Below are 18,090 nucleotides of genomic sequence, written 5' to 3'. Positions count from 1 at the left end.
ATTAGTGATGCCACTGAATGAAGCTATGCAATGACAGAAGTGCTTACTGTATATATTGCTTTTTTTTCCCGCCATGGCAACTATGAGTGTTACAGAAAATCTGAGCAAGAATATTATGTCAATTTATTTGTGAGGTTGTTGTTACTCTCACTATACTCTGGTCCATTTCTTCATGCTGGCTCTAAAAGAAGCCTTCTTTAAAATCACAGGTAGCACTTGCGCTTGCGCATTGTGTTGTCACAACAGTTGAGCTAGGCTCGTCTCTTTCGCTGGGCAACAATATTAATATTTTTCCTTGAGCCCTCTGCACTGGCACCTGTACTGTGTGGCCTCTTTGAAATCAGTAAGGGCTGTTCTATAACTTCCTGTTGATGGTCCGCTTAAATTACTGAAAAATGGGGCAAAGAGGCAGAACAAGGTAACAAAAACAAGGGTGGAGATTGACATAGAGGACATGGGTGAGAAAAGCTGGGTTTCAGTTAAAGTGATGAAGATGATGTGCAGAGTGAGGAAGGCGGGGAATCAGTGTCCAACAGAGACAGAGAGAAAAGGTGGAGAGGAATTTCGAAAACGTAAGAGGTCATTTGGTTATATAACTCAGATTTGTTCAGGAAGCTGCCAGAGCTGCAGCTCTCTGAAGATGGAGGAGCTCTGCTTTCCACAACTGCTCAACACCTCCTGCAGAAAGCCCACCTCTCCTTGGGCCAACTTTGTGCTCCTTAACATTGTGCTGTACTTTATCTCTCTGCTCACTGTGGCTCTTAACCTCCTTGTCATCATCTCAGTCTCCCACTTCAGGCAAAGATTAACTTAAAAATGTCAACAGCTTCTGTAGATTAGAAGAACTGTCTTTGAGTTGGTACTGAATAATGTTGCAACCTTGGAAATGTATTTAAGACACATTTTGACTTGTATTCTGCCCTTTTGCACAAACTTAACTGTGATTTTGACACCAGATATTGCAGTTAGATGTCCACATTTAACCATATTGAAACTGCAGATGTTGTCGATCAGAAAACATTTCATTATGTCTGTTGTTTTTACAACTGTTTTAGTCAATTAGATTTGGGGACTTGTTGAGTTCATGATGTTTTTCCTCTTTCTCTCCAGGCAGCTCCACACACCCACCAACATCCTCCTCCTTGCTCTGGCTGTCTCAGACTTTCTCGTGGGCCTCCTGGTGATACCGGGAGAAGTCCTGCTAAAAACATCCTGCTGGTTTCTTGGTGACCTCTTGTGTTTGCTCTATAATTATGTGTCCTTCATCATTACGTCTTCTTCGATAGGAGACATGGTGCTCATATCAGTCGACCGCTATGTGGCTATTTGTGACCCTCTGCATTACACCACCAGAGTCACTGTGAAAAGAGTTAAACTCTGTGTGTGTCTGTGTTGGCTCTGTGCTGTTTCTTACTGCAGTCTCTTGTTAAAGGATGACCTGACTCAACCAGGCAGGTATAATTCCTGCCATGGAGAGTGTGTGATTGTCATTAACCACACTGCAGGAGTTGTTGACCTTGTTGTAACCTTTATTGTTCCCATTTCTGTCATTGTCGTTCTGTACATGAGAGTATTTGTTGTGGCTGTGTCTCAGGCTCGTGCCATGCGCTCTCACATCACAGCTGTCACTCTCCAGCTTTCAGTGAATCAAAAAACAAAGAAATCTGAGCTGAAAGCAGCCAGGACTCTTGGTGTTCTTGTAATTGTGTTTCTAATATGTTTCTGCCCATATTACTGTGTCGCTCTTGCAGGTGAAGCCATGGTCAGTGCTTCAACTGCATCCACTGTACTCTATGTGTTCTATTTTAACTCATGTCTTAATCCATTGATCTATGCCTTGTTTTATTCCTGGTTTAGAAAAGCAGTTAAACTCATTGTCAGTCTTCAGATTCTGCAGCCTGGCTCCTGTGAGACCAACATACTGTAGAGAGGCTGTGGAGTGACTGAAATGAGGCCTGCTCCACCAAGGTTTTGAATTAAAAATCACAAAAAGTGAAGTGAAATCTCTCTATACAGTATGTAAACAATATATGAGAAAACTGTGCCCCCCCTCGTGGCCCAATAGCTAAAGTGCCCTCCTGGGAGACAAAATGTGCGCTAAAGTGCCCTTTTTTTTCTTTTCGCCCCTGCCCTTCAAAAAGTTTGTGCACGCCACTGCACATAAGTATGAGAAATGTGAAAAGTCTTGGGTGATTAGACCTGTGGTGGCAAAACAACTATTTAATAAACAGTTTAAAGATAAAGTCTTCACACGTCGGCTGTCTTTCTTGAGTTTTTAATAAGCATTCATGAATGGAGTCACACACATACAACCGCATGGACAGTCAGTCAGTGAGTGAGTGGCTAGATGTCCTCTAACCCTGCTATCTTTATAGTTCCCATAACACATGCACATCAGTATTCAAAATATGTGATGCCTGCAGTAGCCCAGGTTGGTTTGACATTCCTATGACACAACATCTCTTGAGACTAACAAGGACACTTGGTGTCTGAGCCTCCCTGGCTCGTAGCCTTGGTGTCTGAGCCTCCCTGGCTTGTAACCTTGGTGTCTCTCACTGCTGTCACAGTAGGGGTTAAATGAGCAACACACATCATACATCATAGCAAGTTACCTTGTACAAAACATGCAGAACACGCTATAGGTTAAAAAGGTCAAATACCAGAATTTTCCATCACACTTCACCCTTTTTAGCATTCTCATGCTAAACCATAAGCATGGAAAATTCCCCATTATCTAACGACCTTATGACCTACGAGCACCGCCCATACCAGCCAAACGCCAGTACCACCAGCCTCCAACATGGGAGATGAAAGCCAGGCAGAAGTCACAGGCCATAAGCACAGACGAGCCAAACATCCCCCTCCCTATGTAGCGAAGGAGAGGGTAAAAGTCTTGTCCGTCTAACTACACTACCTAATAAAGGAAAAAACCTCTATATGATGAGGAGAAAACATCCCTTAAACTAAACTCTAAGCTAAAGCAAGATAATCATAAATTAAAAATGTCATCTTTAATGAGAATACACAATAGAAAAAAAAACAATAAAGGGAACACTGACTGTCATGCGAATGTTTATATAAAAGTTAATAAGATGAATAAAATGAGTAATAAAAATGAAAATAAAAAAATGAAAGTGAAAATCAAAAGAATAAATTGAGTAAATATGGTGTCTAGCCATTCTGTTCTGCAGAGCCACATTTCTGAGGACCTGTACTGCTGGTGTGAGTGAGCTGAATCCTGTAGCCACGTTGTCTGTGAGATTTTCCAAGTCCACAGCTACAGCATCAATTTTGTGTGCATTGTTTATTATTCCCCACCATGGCAGGAAACCCCCAAAACCCTTCTCCACAGGGGGCACCCTTACCACAGCTCGTCTTGCTCTGTGCGGTGGGTAGTAGTGATTATAGTCTGTGTGAAAATGAATCAAATCAGGAACAATAGTCACAGAAGGCAGCAACTTAGCCAAGTAGCACCTGCCACACCATCCAGCCTGAAGGGCCTGATAAACATGTCTGCCACACACCCAGACGTGATGTCTGAGCGATCCATACCCATCACTACTGACTGCTGTCTCCGTCACCAAAAGCACCTGGAACGGATCGTTCCACCTGCGAGCTTTCCAGTTCTTTCGTCTCAGATCTCTCACTACAATGTAGTCACCTGGATTGAGATCATGCAGCTTCCCCTCCGCTGGTTTGGGCAGGGCAGCTTTCACCTGTTGGTGGATTTCAGACAAAACAAAGGACAAGGTTGCACAATATCGTAACATTTCATCCTCACAGTGACCAGTGTCTGGCAACTGCCCTTTTAACAGGCCCAATCCCAGTATTGAGAGGTCTGCCAAATAAGATCTCAAATGGACTGAATCCATTTCTGCTCCTCCTTCTAGCCCTCATGTGCATCAACACAATAGGAAGAGCTTTTGTCCATGACATCTTAGTCTCCTCACACACTTTCACAAGTTTGTTTTTCAAAGTTGCATTTTCTCTCTCACATGCCCCTCCAGAGGCTGGGTGATATGCACAATGGTGTCTCAGATCAATACCCATGAACTCACCAGTTGGAATTCCCCACCTGGGAATCAGTTTATCAGAGTCATCAAAGCCTTTGCCACTGCTGCTGCATCCTGTGTAGCTGTGGGAAAAGCTTCAACCCATTTTGAAAACATGCACACAATCACCAAAACAAACTTTTTCCCTTCACTTGGTGTTAGTTCAATGAAATCCATCTGCAAGTGATCAAAAGGTCTCTCTGGAGGTGGATGTGTAGCCTGTGGTATTTTGATACCCCCCCCCCCCACATTGTTTGTAGCACAGATCACACATCTTTTACAAAACTCTGTGGCATAACTGGAAAACCCTCTTGTAAACCAGTATCTCCGTATCTCATCAACCATTCCCCCCTCTGACATGTGGTTCAAACCATGTGTCAATTTAGCAAAGAAATGAAAAAGGTAGCGAGGGAGAAAGGGCAGGCCATCATGGCCAGTCTACACTTCATCAACTACAGTACATCGTGCTTTTTTCCAAACGGCCTTCTCTGCCGGAGAGGCCCTTATCTGCAGGTCTGTTATCTCAGCCGTAGCCACGACTGTGGGAGTAGAAGCAGGGGTTAGTGAGGTGGCATGCAAGACAAGGCTGAAGACAATGGCAGCTTTGAGGCTGCTTTTGCAGCTGCATCAGCTCTGGCATTACCCAGAGAGATGGGGTCAGTGTTGTTAGTGTGAGCTTCAAATTTACACACAGCAATTTGTTTTGGCAGCAACACAGCATCCAAAAGAGCAGACACCAACACATGATGAGCAATAGTTTTCCCCGTTGAAGTTAAGAAATCCTTATTCTCCCAAATTTGTCCAAAATCATGAACCACACCCCAAGCATATCTGCTGTCAGTATAAATGTTAACAGAATTGCCCTCTGCCAGTTTACATGTCTCTGTCAGAGCCACCAATTCATCTGCTTGAGCTGAATGCAAGGATGACAAAGGATGTGCGATCACCGTCTCCTGCAGTGTTTTGATGGCAAAACCTACAACATTTTTACCAGTGCTGGGGTCTCTCGAAGCTGATCCATCAACAAAGAATTCAAAATCAGCGTTGGCAATCGGTGTGTCAGAGATCACTGTCTAGCCTCCTGGAGGTGTCGTGCGACCAACTAGATGAAACACTAGTGAAAGGAGGTTCCCACCTGATGACCCCAAAGACATGTTTATTATCACTGCTCACTGGTCTGTATATTTAAGCCTTGCCATAATAGCTTATCATAGGGCTTAGGAGGTTATTCACTGAGTGCTGATCCTTTCTCTAGAGCACAAACTTCTTGTGTTTATTTGAATTAATTATTTCAACTGTAATAACTATGTAATAAAATGTTGTACACATTTTGAACATCATAGGTAAAGGCTAAAGAGAAAAACAATCAATATGGGCCTCAGTGGAAAAGTAAATTCACAAACTAGCAAAGCTAACTAGTTAAGCTAGGTAGTTAGCTTGGAACATGTAGCAGTGGCAGAGCTGTGTGTGGGAGAGTAAGACATTGTAAAATGGAGCAACAAAGGAAGACAAGCCAAAGAGGAGGCCGTAAACTGTGAATGAGAAGCTAATAAAACATTTTAAAAAGCTCATGTTCTGTTCTATTACATTTTAATAAAGCTTTTTCCACTTTAATATGCCTCTAAATTATATCTGTGGCACTAAAAACATGAAACAGCAGCTATAGGTTAGACAAAGCATTCCATGCCAGTAACCACTGGCAGCCATTTTTGAAAATGGAAAATGGAAAAGACTTTTCCTGCGCAGTCCTCAAAACTCACCAGAAAAGACAGCGAGGTGTTGACAGCCACCAAGTTCGTTGGACCCCAACAGTGAAGGGAATCCCGGTTCTCCAGACGTCAGGCCCTCCTCTCAACCTTTCTTTGTGGGGGAGTTTGAGGTGGTAAGAGTCTCAGCTCTTGCTGTGCGCACAGTCTTTACACCTTCCGTCCAGAATTCCAGAATCCGCTCACAGATGAGGTCCCTTCGTGGTCGCCAATTTTGTGGTGGCAAAACTACTGTTTAATGAACAGTTTAAAGAAAAAGTCTTCACACGTCGGCTGTCTTTCTTGAGTTTTAATAAGCATACATGAATGGAGTCACACACATACACAACCGCATGAACAGTCAATCAGTGAGTGAGTGCCTTGCAAGTCCTCTAGCCCTGCTATCTTTATAGTTCCCATAACACATACACATCAACAGTCAAAATATGTGGCGCCTTGACATTCCTAAGACACAACATCTCTTGAGACTAACAAGGACACTTGGTGTCCTCCCTGGCTCGTGATCTTGGTGTCTGAGCCTCTCTGGCTCGTAACCTTTAACCTACTTCCATTAGGCCTCTGCTGTATCTAACACTGCTATCGCAGTAGGGGTTAAATGAGCACCACACATCATACATCATAGCAATACCAAATACCAGAATTTTCCATCACACTACCAACAAACAAAGCCTTAGCAACAGTTACCAAGGAGCAGTTACAGCAGCAGTGCAGCAGCAGTAGAACCCCATGGCTTCAACCACAGTCTGTACAGAGGCTATTCCACTGTTATATCCACAAGATGTTACAAATGAAAGTGCCAGGAAGACATACAAGCAGAAACTCTTGAAAGAAAGACCAGAGACACTCTTTTCTGACCTGAACAAGAGTGGAGATGTCAGCAATCTGATCTTACTCACAGACCAACCACTAGCATGGCACGCTGCCATAAATGCCCACTATCCTCATGTAAAGAAAGAGGGGATCTGTAATGGCTGGAAACTAAAAATCAAAGAGGGAGAAGGCCCAGACAGTCAATATATATAAGAATGGGACTATCATGGTGCAAGGAAACCTCAAGCAGTTTGAGATTGACTTCATTCTTATAAAGAAGAGGGCCCAACAGGAGAAGTCTGCCCCCACTGTCAGCTACAGGAGAGAGCTGACCATCCTGAAGACTGAGGTAAGAGAGCTGCAACAAGACAGAGAGAACCACATGGCATGACTGACAACTCTGACAGAGGAGGTGAGGGAGCTGAGAGGAGAAAGAGAGAGCTATAGGAGAGAACTGACTACTCTGCCAGAGGAGCTTCAGGAGAGAGAGAGAGCTATACAGGCCCTGAAAGAGCAGTTGGACTCAAACCCAGACCACAACCAGGATCCTGTGAGACCCACTGAAAGCAGCCAGGACCCGCTAACTCAACAGCCTCCCTCTACTCCCAGCTCCACCTGTAGTCCACAAACCAACACCACACCCAGCTCTCCCCCAATCACACAGATCAACACCATCACCAACCTAGAGATCAACACCAACACCAGCACCAGCCCACAGGTCAACACTACCACTCCTCCCTCCAGACCAGCACAGCAAAGAGAGAAGCCAGAAATTGCCTTCCTAATTGATTCCAATGGCAATGGACCAACAAGACACCTCACTGGACCAACAAGGCGCCCCACTGGACCATCACCCAGACAAACGCCATGGAGACCATCACCAAGACAACCCCCATGGAGACCAGATCATCCTCATCCACCTCCACACCATGCCCCACCAAGACCCCACCAGTGTAGCTACAACCCCCCCAAACCAGACCAGAGCCACTCCTACCCTCATCCCAACCCCAGCAACAGGATCTACAACCTGGCCCACTGACCTATGCTCAGGCAACGATGAGAGCTACAGGCCCAACCTAATAGGTCAGGTACCAGAGTAGACAAGTCACAGAGCTTATTGCTTTTTTTTTTTTTTTTACACAGTGAGAAGGAAGAAAAAGAAAAAAAAAAGTATTTTTATGTTGATTAAAAGTGTAAATTGTTACATATTAGTAGATTGACACCCATATGATTAATGTATTCTTAAATTAATTTCTTTTTAATTTCATTAATTTATTGACAAACGATTTGGGAGATTATCTCATTTTAACATTGAATATTGAGCACTAGTTTAATGGAAAGTTAAATGGAATCTAAATCATTTGTTATTTCATGTTGGAATATACAGGGTCTGAGGTCCTCTGCTTTTGGCCTTAAAAGCAAGACCCCAGACTTCACCACAGAGTTAGAAGATGCAGATATATTTGTTTTGCAAGAGACTTGGTGCAGAGGAGACATTTCCACTGGTTGTCCCGCAGGCTACAGAGAGTTGGTGTTCCCATCCACCAAACTGAAAGGAATAACCCAGGGCAGGGATTCAGGTGGAATGCTGATTTGGTACAAGGCAAACCTTGTACACTCAATTGAATTAATAAAAAAAAGGTGAATTTTCAATTTGGCTCAAAATAAAAAGAGAAATTGTTGCCACAGATAAAGATATATTCATGTGTGCAGTATATATCCCGTGAAGAGAGAGGAGGAGCGCACACCAAGGTTGGAGAGGTGACCTTTGACGAAAAAATACAAATTTGCAAAGCATCGAGTCTTAGAGTGTGCGCCTGACATCTTTTTTCAAAAATGCAGTATACATCCCCCCATCAGAATCCCCTTATTATAATGAAAATATTTTCTCCATTCTTAAAGATGAGATCAGTCACTACCAGGCCCAGGGAAGCATACTGATCTGTGGAGGCCTTAATGCCAGAACAGATGTAGAACCAGATTCTATGAATCCACAGGGAGACAGACATACATCTGGCCAAATCAGCATTCCTCTCCCTTCATATCCTTAACATCCCCACAGAAACAACTTTGACAAAACTGTAAACAAAAGCGGGCACCAACTACTGCAGCTCTGTCGAACACTGGGTCTGTACATGGTTAACGGTCGGCTTCGAGGGGACTCCTTTGGTCATTACACACACAGCTCTCCTCTTGGCAATAGCACAGTAGACTACAGCATAACAGACCTAGACCCCTTCTGTCTGAGAGCATTTACAGTCAGCCCCCTCACACCCTTATCTGACCATAGTAAAATTACACTCTAGAAAGACAGTAACAGACCCTCACGCAGAAGAGCCCAGTAAACTGAACTATACAAAACAACCTTATAGATGGACAAACAATAGTAAAGACGACCACCAGAAAGCAATCACACATCAAACATTTTATCTCCCCTTCATATTCCCACAGTAATGATGGCCTGAATCAAGCTGTACGGGATATTAACAACATCTTTGACAATGCAGCAGATTTATCCAATCTGAAAAAGTATCAACATCACAAATCAAAAAAATCAGCCAATGAAAAGTGGTTTGATACAGACTGCAGACATGTGAGAAAAACACTCAGAAGTTTATCAAATCAAAAACACAGACAACCTGACAACCCCGAGCTCCGCATCCAATACTGGGAAACATTGAAAATATACAGAACAACACTCAGAACTAAAAAGGTGCAGCATGTACAGCACCAACTAAATGAAACTGAAGAGTCCATTGACTCAAATAATTTCTGGAAAAAATGGCAAACATTCAGCAAACCACACAAAGAAGAATTGGCTATTTAAAATGATGAAATGTGGAAACAACACTTTGAAAACCTGTATAGTACTATTACACTGAATTCGGCCCAAAATGAGCTCCTCAACAAATTACAAACTCTAGAATCATTTGTTAAAGACAACCAGAACCCTTTAGATTATCAAATTACTGAAAAGGAGCTACTAGCTAAAATCCAGGCCCTACAATCAAGGAAGGCCAGTGGTCCTGATGGCATTTTAAATGAAATGCTGAAATTTAGCAGGAAGAAATTCAAAATTGCCGTATTGAAATTATTCAACCTTGTCCTCAGCATTGGGCATTTCCCTGACATCTGGAGCAAAGGAATTATTACGCCAATCTTTAAAAATGGAAATAAATTCGACCCAAACAATTACAGAGGCATATGTGTCAGCAGCAACCTGGGGAAGTTATTCTGCAGCATCCTAAACAGCCGACTGCAAGACTTCCTCAGTGAACATAATGTCCTGAGCAAGAGTCAGATTGGATTTACACCACAACACCAAACTACAGACCATATCTAAAAACAAGAACAAAATTTTCTCTTGTTTTGTAGATTTCAAAAAAGCATTTGACTCAATTTGGCATAGTGGTCTGTTCCTAAAATTAACTGAATGAAAAAGGTATAGGGGGGAAAATCTATGACATAATTAAAACAATGTACACAAATAATAAATGTGATGTGAAAATCGACAACATGGAAACAGATTTCTTCCCCCAAAGTAGAGGGGTGAAACAGGGCTGCAATCTCAGCCCCACCCTGTTTAACATTTATAGTGATGAATTGGCAAAATCACTTGAACAATCTGATATCTCTGGCCTCACCCTCTCTGACACAGAAATTAAATGCCTACTTTTTGCAGATGATCTAATATTGTTAGCTCCATCTAAGGAGGAATTACAACAGCAACTAGATCATCTGCAAAACTTCTGTCAGACCTGGGCCCTGACAGTTAATCTAGAAAAGACTAGAATTATGGTCTTCCCTCTGGCCATTAATGATCTCAGAGACAAGGGAAGAAGGGCTTTTTACACCTTAAAAAAGTCTTCAATCATAGATATACCCGTTAGAATCTGGCTCAAAATATTCCACTCTATAATTGAACCTATTTTACTGTATGGTAGTGAAGTGTGGGGCCCTCTTGTTAATTAAGACTTTGAAAAATGGGACAAACATCCAATCGAAACCCTGCACACTGAGATTTGTAAGAGCATTCTCAGAGTCCATAGGAACACCCCCAACAATGGATGCCGAGCTGAATTAGGATAATTTCCCCTTTTAATTAGGATACAAAAAAAGAGCCATCAAATTTTACCAACACCTAAAAGCAAGTGACCCCAATTCTTATCATTACAAAACTCTCCATAGTCAAGAGGAGAAGACAGAGAAGAGTCCCCTCAGCCAGCTGGTCCTGAGGCTCACCTCCTCTAACAACACAAGGCCTCAGGACAGCCCTCACACAATCCGGCCCAACCAAATTATAGCTAAAGAAAAAGAAAATTACATTAACTATTGGACATCTACCACAAAAACTCAAAGCAAACTTCAATGCTATTTGGCTCTAAATAGACAGTATACGGTGGCGAACAATCTGACCACCGTGACTGATCAGAAACTAAGAAAGACATTAACCATGTACAGACTCAGTGATCACAGCTTGGCCATAGAGACTGGTCGACACAGGCAGACCTGGCAGCCCAGAGAAGACCGACTGTGTCAGCTCTGTCCACAGAGACAGGTGGAGACAGACAGAGACAGAGACAGGTGGAGACAGAGCAACATTTCCTGTTAAAATGTAACACATATGAAGAATTTAGAACCAAGTTCTTTTCAAAAATGAAACATAAACTCCAAGATTTTGATACCCTCTCAGATCAGGAGAAAATGCAACGTCTACTCGGAGAAAACAGTCCCATAGAAACAGCAAAATATGTCAGTGCATGTCACAGCCTGAGAAAGACACAACAACACAACAACACAGTCTCCTTATAACACTCTGCCTATGTAAAATGTACTTAATGTAAAATATTAATGTATTTGTATTAATATTTAATGTATTGTATTAATTGTATTGTAATTGAATTGTATGTCTGTATGTACATTCTGCTTTCGGCAACAACAGTTGATACCATTCATGCCAGTAAAGCTAATTTGAATTTGAATTGAGAGAGAGAGAGAGAGAGAGAGAGAGAGAGAGAGAGAGAGAGAGAGAGAGAGAGAGAGAGAAGAGAGCGTGTGGTTAGGGCAAAGATAAAGGAAAAGAAGCGGGAACTTTGAGTTGCCTGTTATGACCTGGGTCTTAAGCCGAGACAAAAAGGCGAGGGAATGCAGGATAAATGCCAATAATAGTTAATTTACTTAAACAAAAGTTAAATCATTTAACATAAGTCGAAGCAATGGGGTGTGGATGTCAGTGAAATCAGTAGTGAAGGTGTGTGCATGCATGGGTGGAAGGTGTAGTGAGCTGAGAGTGTTGGATGCCTGAAAAGAAAACCAAAGAATCGGCAACAAAGAATGATGGCAAGAGACAGGCTGCCAGCCAGGCCAGGCAGCAATATAGAATCTGGAAGCACCACGCCCAGGTGATTCCAACTACCATGATGCCCACATACCTGCAACTGACAGAGAGGGAAAAAGATAAACAGAAGCAAAACAACATAAGACAGGCCAGGGGCCGTCACATGCCTCTATGGGTGTAACCCTGTTCAGAGCCAATGTGTGAGTCTATGTGAATGTGATATGTGTTGCAAAGGGTCTGGATTAGTGCAGAGGATGTTTAGTTGCATGCAAGACTCTGTCTGTGAAAAGCATTAACAATCTATCATTACTTAGGTTTGGTAAAGCCAACTAACCAATAACATAACTGCAATAACCACAACAATAACTCAATAAACAGCAATAAATCACACTTGGCAAAGTTAAACAGTCTTGCTTAGCCTGTGCAGCTGTGATAATGCTATGCCCAGTTGTTACGTTACCAATCCTTGAATGAATGGGGGAAGAGTTGCTTTGTGGTGGCTGCTTTTGTTAGCCGGCAGAAGAAGGCTGGATAGAGCTGTGGTTCCAGGTGCAGTCTTTGTTGTGTCCTTTGTTCCAAAGGTGCAGATCCGAGGAAGCTGGTCGCTCGGGGTCCTTGCAGAGCTAGATCTTGGGTTTGCAACTCAACTTGCAAACCCAAGATCTAGCTCTGCAAGGACCCCGAGCGACCAGCTTCCTCGGAACTAGCTCCCTGGAAAGGTAGTTGCAAACCTTGTGTTTGCACACTAACTTCTCTAGTTCTCTGGTGTGTGGGGAGGGGGCGCAGTCCATTCACCAGCCTCACAGCTTGTGAGAAGAAGCTGTTCAGCATCCTGGTGGATCTGCAGCAGATGCTCCTGTACCTCTTCCCAGAAGGCAGGAGGGAGAATAGTCTGTGAGAGGGATGATGAGGGTCCTTGATGATGGCGGTGGCTCTGTGGATGCAACACTGCTTGTAGATCTCCATCAGGAAGGGCAGAGGGGCACCAGTGATTCTGCTGGCTGTTTTCACTATCTTGTTGAGCTGCTGTTGTTCGTAAGCCCTGCAGCTCCCGAACCAGGAAGTGAAGCTGTATGTAAGAATGTTTCCGATGGTGCCCCTGTAGAAAGTGATGAGGTGAGGAGTGGGATGACCTGCCTTTCTGAGCCTCCAGATAGCCCTGGGCTTTTTTGATGACTGCTGTGGAGTTGATGGAGAAGGTCAGATCGTCAGCAAGATGGACTCCCAGGAACTTAATGTTGCTGACCCTCTCCACAGCAGCACCATGGATGTTTATTGGTGCGTGATGTTTGCCCGCCCTCCGGAAGTCAATCACCATCTCCTTTGTTTTATCCACATTAAGGACGAGGTTGTGGGACTCACACCATGCAGTGAGCTGCTCCACCTCCTTCCTGTAAGCGGACTCATCATTGTCACTGACAATACCCACCACTGTTGTGTCGTCAGCGTACTTTATGATGTGGTTGGTGCTGTGTCTAGCAGTGCAGTCATGGGTGAGGAGGCTGAACAACAGGGGGCTCAGGACACAGCCTTGAGGAGAGCCTGTGCTCACTGAGATGGTTCTAGATGTTTGACTGCCCACCCTGACTGCCTGCTGCTGCTGTGTCAGGAAGTTAAGGACCCAGTTGCAGGTGCCAGTGTCCACCTCTAGCAGCTTCAGCTTTTCCACCAGCTGTTGTGGAATGATCGTGTTAAAGGCCGAGCTGAAGTCAATGAAGAGGATTCTGGCATAGGTGTTTTTCCTCTCTAGGTGAGACAGTGTGAGGTGGAGTGTGGTGGCGATGGCGTCCTCTGTGGATCGGTTGGTTCTGTATGCGAATTGTAGGGGGTCCAGATTTGCAGGAAGGCAGTTGTGTGCTACATGACCAGCTGCTCAAGACATTTCATTAGTATTGGTGTGAGGGCCACGGGGCGGAAGTCATTTAGGCAGGCTGGGTTTGACTTCTTCGGGACAGGAATAATGGTGGCACTTTTGAGGCAAGTAGGCACAACTGCCTGGCTGAGCGATGTGTTAAAAATGTCTGCAAAGACATCTTTCAGTTGCTCTGCACAGTCCTTTAAAACATGCCCAGGGATGTTGTCCGGCCCTGCAGCTTTGCGTGGGTTAGCAAAGGCCTTTTTCACCTCAGCTGTAGACAACTGAAGTACCTGGTCAGTAGATGATGGTGGGAGTGTCTGTGCCTGAGTGATGGTGTTCACCTCAAAACGTGCGTAGAAGTCATTCAGTTCATCTGGTAGAGAGGGGTCACTGTGGCGTGTCTGCAGGGAGGGGGGGGGGGCTTGTAGTCGGTGATGCCATAAACGATGTGGGTCTTTGTCATTCATGAAATGGCTGTTCAGTTTGTGTGCATACAGCCTCTTTGCCTCCCTGATCCCCCAGGACAGATATTTCCTTGCCAGACTATATGCTGCCATATCCCCCGATTTAAAAGCAGCATTGCGGGCCCTCAGCAGTGAACAGACTTCCCTGGTAAGCAACGGTTTCTGGTTGGCACACCTCTTGATGGTTTTAACCACTGTCACATCATCTATGCATTTATTGATGTAGCCATTGACAGATTCTGTGTATTCCTGTAGGTCAGTGACACTGTCATGTGTTGCTGCCTCTCTGAAAATGTCCCACTGTGTGATTCGCAGAGTGAAAAAACCAAAAAACAAAACAAAGACTGTGTGAGAAAGCAGGACTTCTCTTATAGTTGCCTGTTTACATCACTGAGTCACAAGTACGCATCACGTACTGGTGGCACCTATGGTGTTGAAATTACATGATGGCAGCATGCTTGGGTTTAGGCACCAAAAGTATTTGGTTAGGTTTAGAAAAAGATTGTGTTTTGTGTTAAAATAATTACACTTAACTACACATAAGGGATGTAAGTAAAAGATTAAAGTATGCTGAGTATAGATAAATAAAAGAGGACTTTTACTTTCACACAGGACACAAACAGCAGTCTCTTGGTTGAAAATATTGTGTCTGTTTGACCCATCCATCACCCTGACCTCCTGACCACCTCTCACTCTTTGTTTTACCGATGACATTTTAAACATAGATGGACAACATGACAGCTCTTCAAAAGTGAAGCCAAAACATTTTGATTGGCACCTGGTAGCTGGCTGCAGCGTAGCTCATTAATTTTTTTCCCAAAGATGGTTTCTGTCATTTTGGGTTAGTATATTGTAAAGTGACAGAAATACTTCATGTAATGTGACGTAACTACTTAAAAGATTTATGTACGCTGAGTATAGATAAGTAAAAGTGGACACATTAATAGTTTACCATATTATTTATCAGTTCGTACAAAGAGGCTGTGTGGCCTATTTGAAATCAGTAAGGGCTGTTCCATAACTTCCTGTTGACTGTCTGCCCATTTTTCAGTAATTTAAGCAAAGAGGCAGGACTAGGTAAAGAAAACAAGGATGGAAATTGACATAGAAGACATGCGTGAGAAAAGCTGGGTTTCAGTTAAAGTGATGAAGATGATGTGCAGAGTGAGGGAGGCAGGGCAGAGCTCATTTGGTTATATGACTTCAATTTGTTCAGGAAGCTGCCAGAGCTGCAGCTCTCTGAAGATGGAGGAGCTCTGCTTTCCACAACTGCTCAACACCTCCTGCAGAAAGCCCACCTCTCCTTGGGCCAACTTTGTGCTCCTTAACATTGTGCTGTACTTCATCTCTCTGCTCACTGTGGCTCTTAACCTCCTTGTCATCATCTCAGTCTCCCACTTCAGGCAAAGATTAACTTAAAAATGTCAATAGCTACTGTAGATTAGGAGAACTGTCTTTGAGTTGGTACTGAATAATGTTGCACCTTGGACTTGTCCTTTGTCTTGCTGACTGTTAATTATAACTACAGATGTTGCAGATCTGAGGACTTGTTGGGTTTATGAGTTTTTCCTCTTTCTCTTCAGACAGCTCCACACACCCACCAACATCCTCCTCCTCTCTCTGGCTGTCTCAGACTTTCTCGTGGGCCTCCTGGTGCTACCAGGAGAATTCTTCCGAAAAACATACTGCTGGTTTCTTGGTGACCTCATATGTTTGCTCTATTATTATGTGTCCCTCATCATTGTGTCTTCTTCGATAGGAGACATGGTGCTCATATCAGTCGACCGCTATGTGGCTATTTGTGACCCTCTGCATTACACCACCAGAGTCACTGTGAAAAGAGTTAAACTATGTGTGTGTCTGTGTTGGCTCTGTGCTGTTTCTTACTGCAGTCTCTTGTTAAAGGATGACCTGACTCAACCAGGCAGGTATAATTCCTGCCATGGAGAGTGTGTGATTGTCATTAACCACACTGCAGGAGTTGTTGACCTTGTTGTAACCTTTATTGTTCCTATTTCTGTCATTGTCGTTCTGTACATGAGAGTATTTGTTGTGGCTGTGTCTCAGGCTCGTGCCATGCGCTCTCACATCACAGCTGTCACTGTCCAGCTTTCAGTGAATCCAAAAACAAAGAAATCTGAGCTGAAAGCAGCCAGGACTCTTGGTGTTCTTGTAGTTGTGTTTCTAATATGTTTCTGCCCATTTTACTGTGTCGCTCTTGCAGGTGAAGCCATGGTCAGTGCTCCATCTGCATCCTTTGTGCTTTATGTGTTCTATTTTAACTCATGTCTTAATCCATTGATCTATGCCTTGTTTTATTCCTGGTTTAGAAAAGCAGTTAAACTCATTGTCAGTCTTCAGATTCTGCAGCCTGGCTCCTGCTCCACCAACATACTGTAGAGAGGCTGTGGAGTGACTGAAATGAGGCCTGTTCCACCAAGGTTTTGATTTAAAAATCACAAAAATTGAAGTGAAATCTCTGTATACAGTATGTAAGCAGTATATGAGAAGGGATATAGGATATAGGATTACGACTTACATATTTTGCACAAAAATATAATTATGACAAGTTTTGACAAAATACCTATTTTGTTCTCACCTGTTTCATTTTATTACTCTTGTGTATTTTTCCCTTTGTGCTACTTCATTTTACATAAAAAGGAAAATAAAAACAAGAGGAAGATGGAAGAAAACCTCAGAGCCACCCCTCCTCAGAGACCTGGTGCTGAGGTTGGTGACTTAAGGCTCATCTATACTGTCTTTACATACATAAATTCCATTTAAAATGCTGTGACCATCACTGCCCTCATATTTCCATGTATCCATTATGTTGATATTGATACAGCTTACTCAATCAGGAGAGACTTGTCCTGAGAGAAAAGAATATTTATTTGCATGTGCACATAAGTATGAGAAATGTGTAAAGCGATTAGACCCAACCGTGATGTCATATATTCCAGGAGAGTGGTAAAGACATAGTAGATTAGGTAACCCCCCCTATAGACTTTGGACATTGGTGGTGGTGATGATATGAGATGAAAAGGGAGCTGAGAATCTGGATGTGAAGAGGAGTGGGATTTTGATTAGCTCATTCTGGGCTCTGGATGGGGTGACTGGAGGTGAATGGTGTGGAGGAAGGTGGGACAATACTGCCTAAAATGACAGATGACAGGAGCAGAGAGGAGAACAGATTTAAAGTTTGGCAGCAGCGACATGAAAGGCTGAAGGAGATCGTGGCAAAGTTTGATTGACTATACAGGAGAGGGAGCACCTGTAGTCAGCTGATTGGTGGAAGTGGTGGGAGCCGAATAGAGAGAGAATTGTGAATGAATATAACATAAAAAAGTCTTTCTGATTGAACTTATGCTGCGCTTCATTAGATGGCACTGGAGGGCAGAATTAAAAGTTTCACACAACAACAAAGAGGAGGTTTTAATAATGTACCATTTAACCGAGGCAGCACTGAAGATGGCGGTGGTCTGCAAGGCCATTAAATACATTACAACATGTGGATGGAGAGAGAGAGAGGGAATGACATGCAGCAAAGGAGTGGAGGGGTTATTGAATCATCACTTCCCAATGTCTCATATAAACATATCTGCCAGGAGTGATCCGGCTGCAGTCTAGATGCCAAACTTGAACTATGCTCTGCTGTTGAAATGAACATTTAAAACGTGAGCTGTCTGGCTGAAATATGCCATTGGATGGGGAATGACTGGCACAAAAATGAGCAGTAGAAACTGAAAGTGAAACATGTGATAATTCCTATATCTAACCCACATATCCCACAAATGTGACGGGA

At 43.3% G+C, this 18,090-nt stretch overlaps 2 protein-coding genes across 2 annotated transcripts; both read left to right on the top strand.

Annotated features, from left to right (window-relative positions):
* The first annotated feature begins 454 nt into the window (after positions 1-454).
* Positions 455-2,184, top strand: LOC126393413 (trace amine-associated receptor 13c-like). Its single transcript, XM_050049571.1, has 3 exons — positions 455-458; positions 612-798; positions 1,111-2,184. Exons 1-3 carry the CDS (start codon positions 455-457, stop codon positions 1,925-1,927), a joined length of 1,008 nt encoding a protein of 335 aa, XP_049905528.1. The 3' UTR covers positions 1,928-2,184.
* Positions 2,185-15,533: 13,349 nt separating this feature from the next.
* Positions 15,534-16,688, top strand: LOC126393412 (trace amine-associated receptor 13c-like). Its single transcript, XM_050049570.1, has 2 exons — positions 15,534-15,691; positions 15,872-16,688. Exons 1-2 carry the CDS (start codon positions 15,534-15,536, stop codon positions 16,686-16,688), a joined length of 975 nt encoding a protein of 324 aa, XP_049905527.1.
* The last annotated feature ends 1,402 nt before the right edge of the window (positions 16,689-18,090 follow it).

This window comes from Epinephelus moara, chromosome 7, assembly GCF_006386435.1.
Source record: "Epinephelus moara isolate mb chromosome 7, YSFRI_EMoa_1.0, whole genome shotgun sequence".
Classification (NCBI taxonomy): domain Eukaryota; kingdom Metazoa; phylum Chordata; class Actinopteri; order Perciformes; family Serranidae; genus Epinephelus; species Epinephelus moara.
The sequence above is the reverse complement of the archived record's forward strand: the minus strand, read 5'-3'. Positions and strand labels throughout refer to the sequence as shown.

Coding starts and splice junctions, on each gene's coding strand:
- LOC126393412 (XM_050049570.1), top strand. CDS start 15,534: ATGGAGGAGCTCTGCTTTCCACAACTGCTCAACACCTCCTGCAGAAAG. Junction 15,692..15,871: donor ATCTCAGTCTCCCACTTCAG/GCAAAGATTAAC, acceptor CTTTCTCTTCAG/ACAGCTCCACACACCCACCA.
- LOC126393413 (XM_050049571.1), top strand. Junction 799..1,110: donor ATCTCAGTCTCCCACTTCAG/GCAAAGATTAAC, acceptor CTTTCTCTCCAG/GCAGCTCCACACACCCACCA.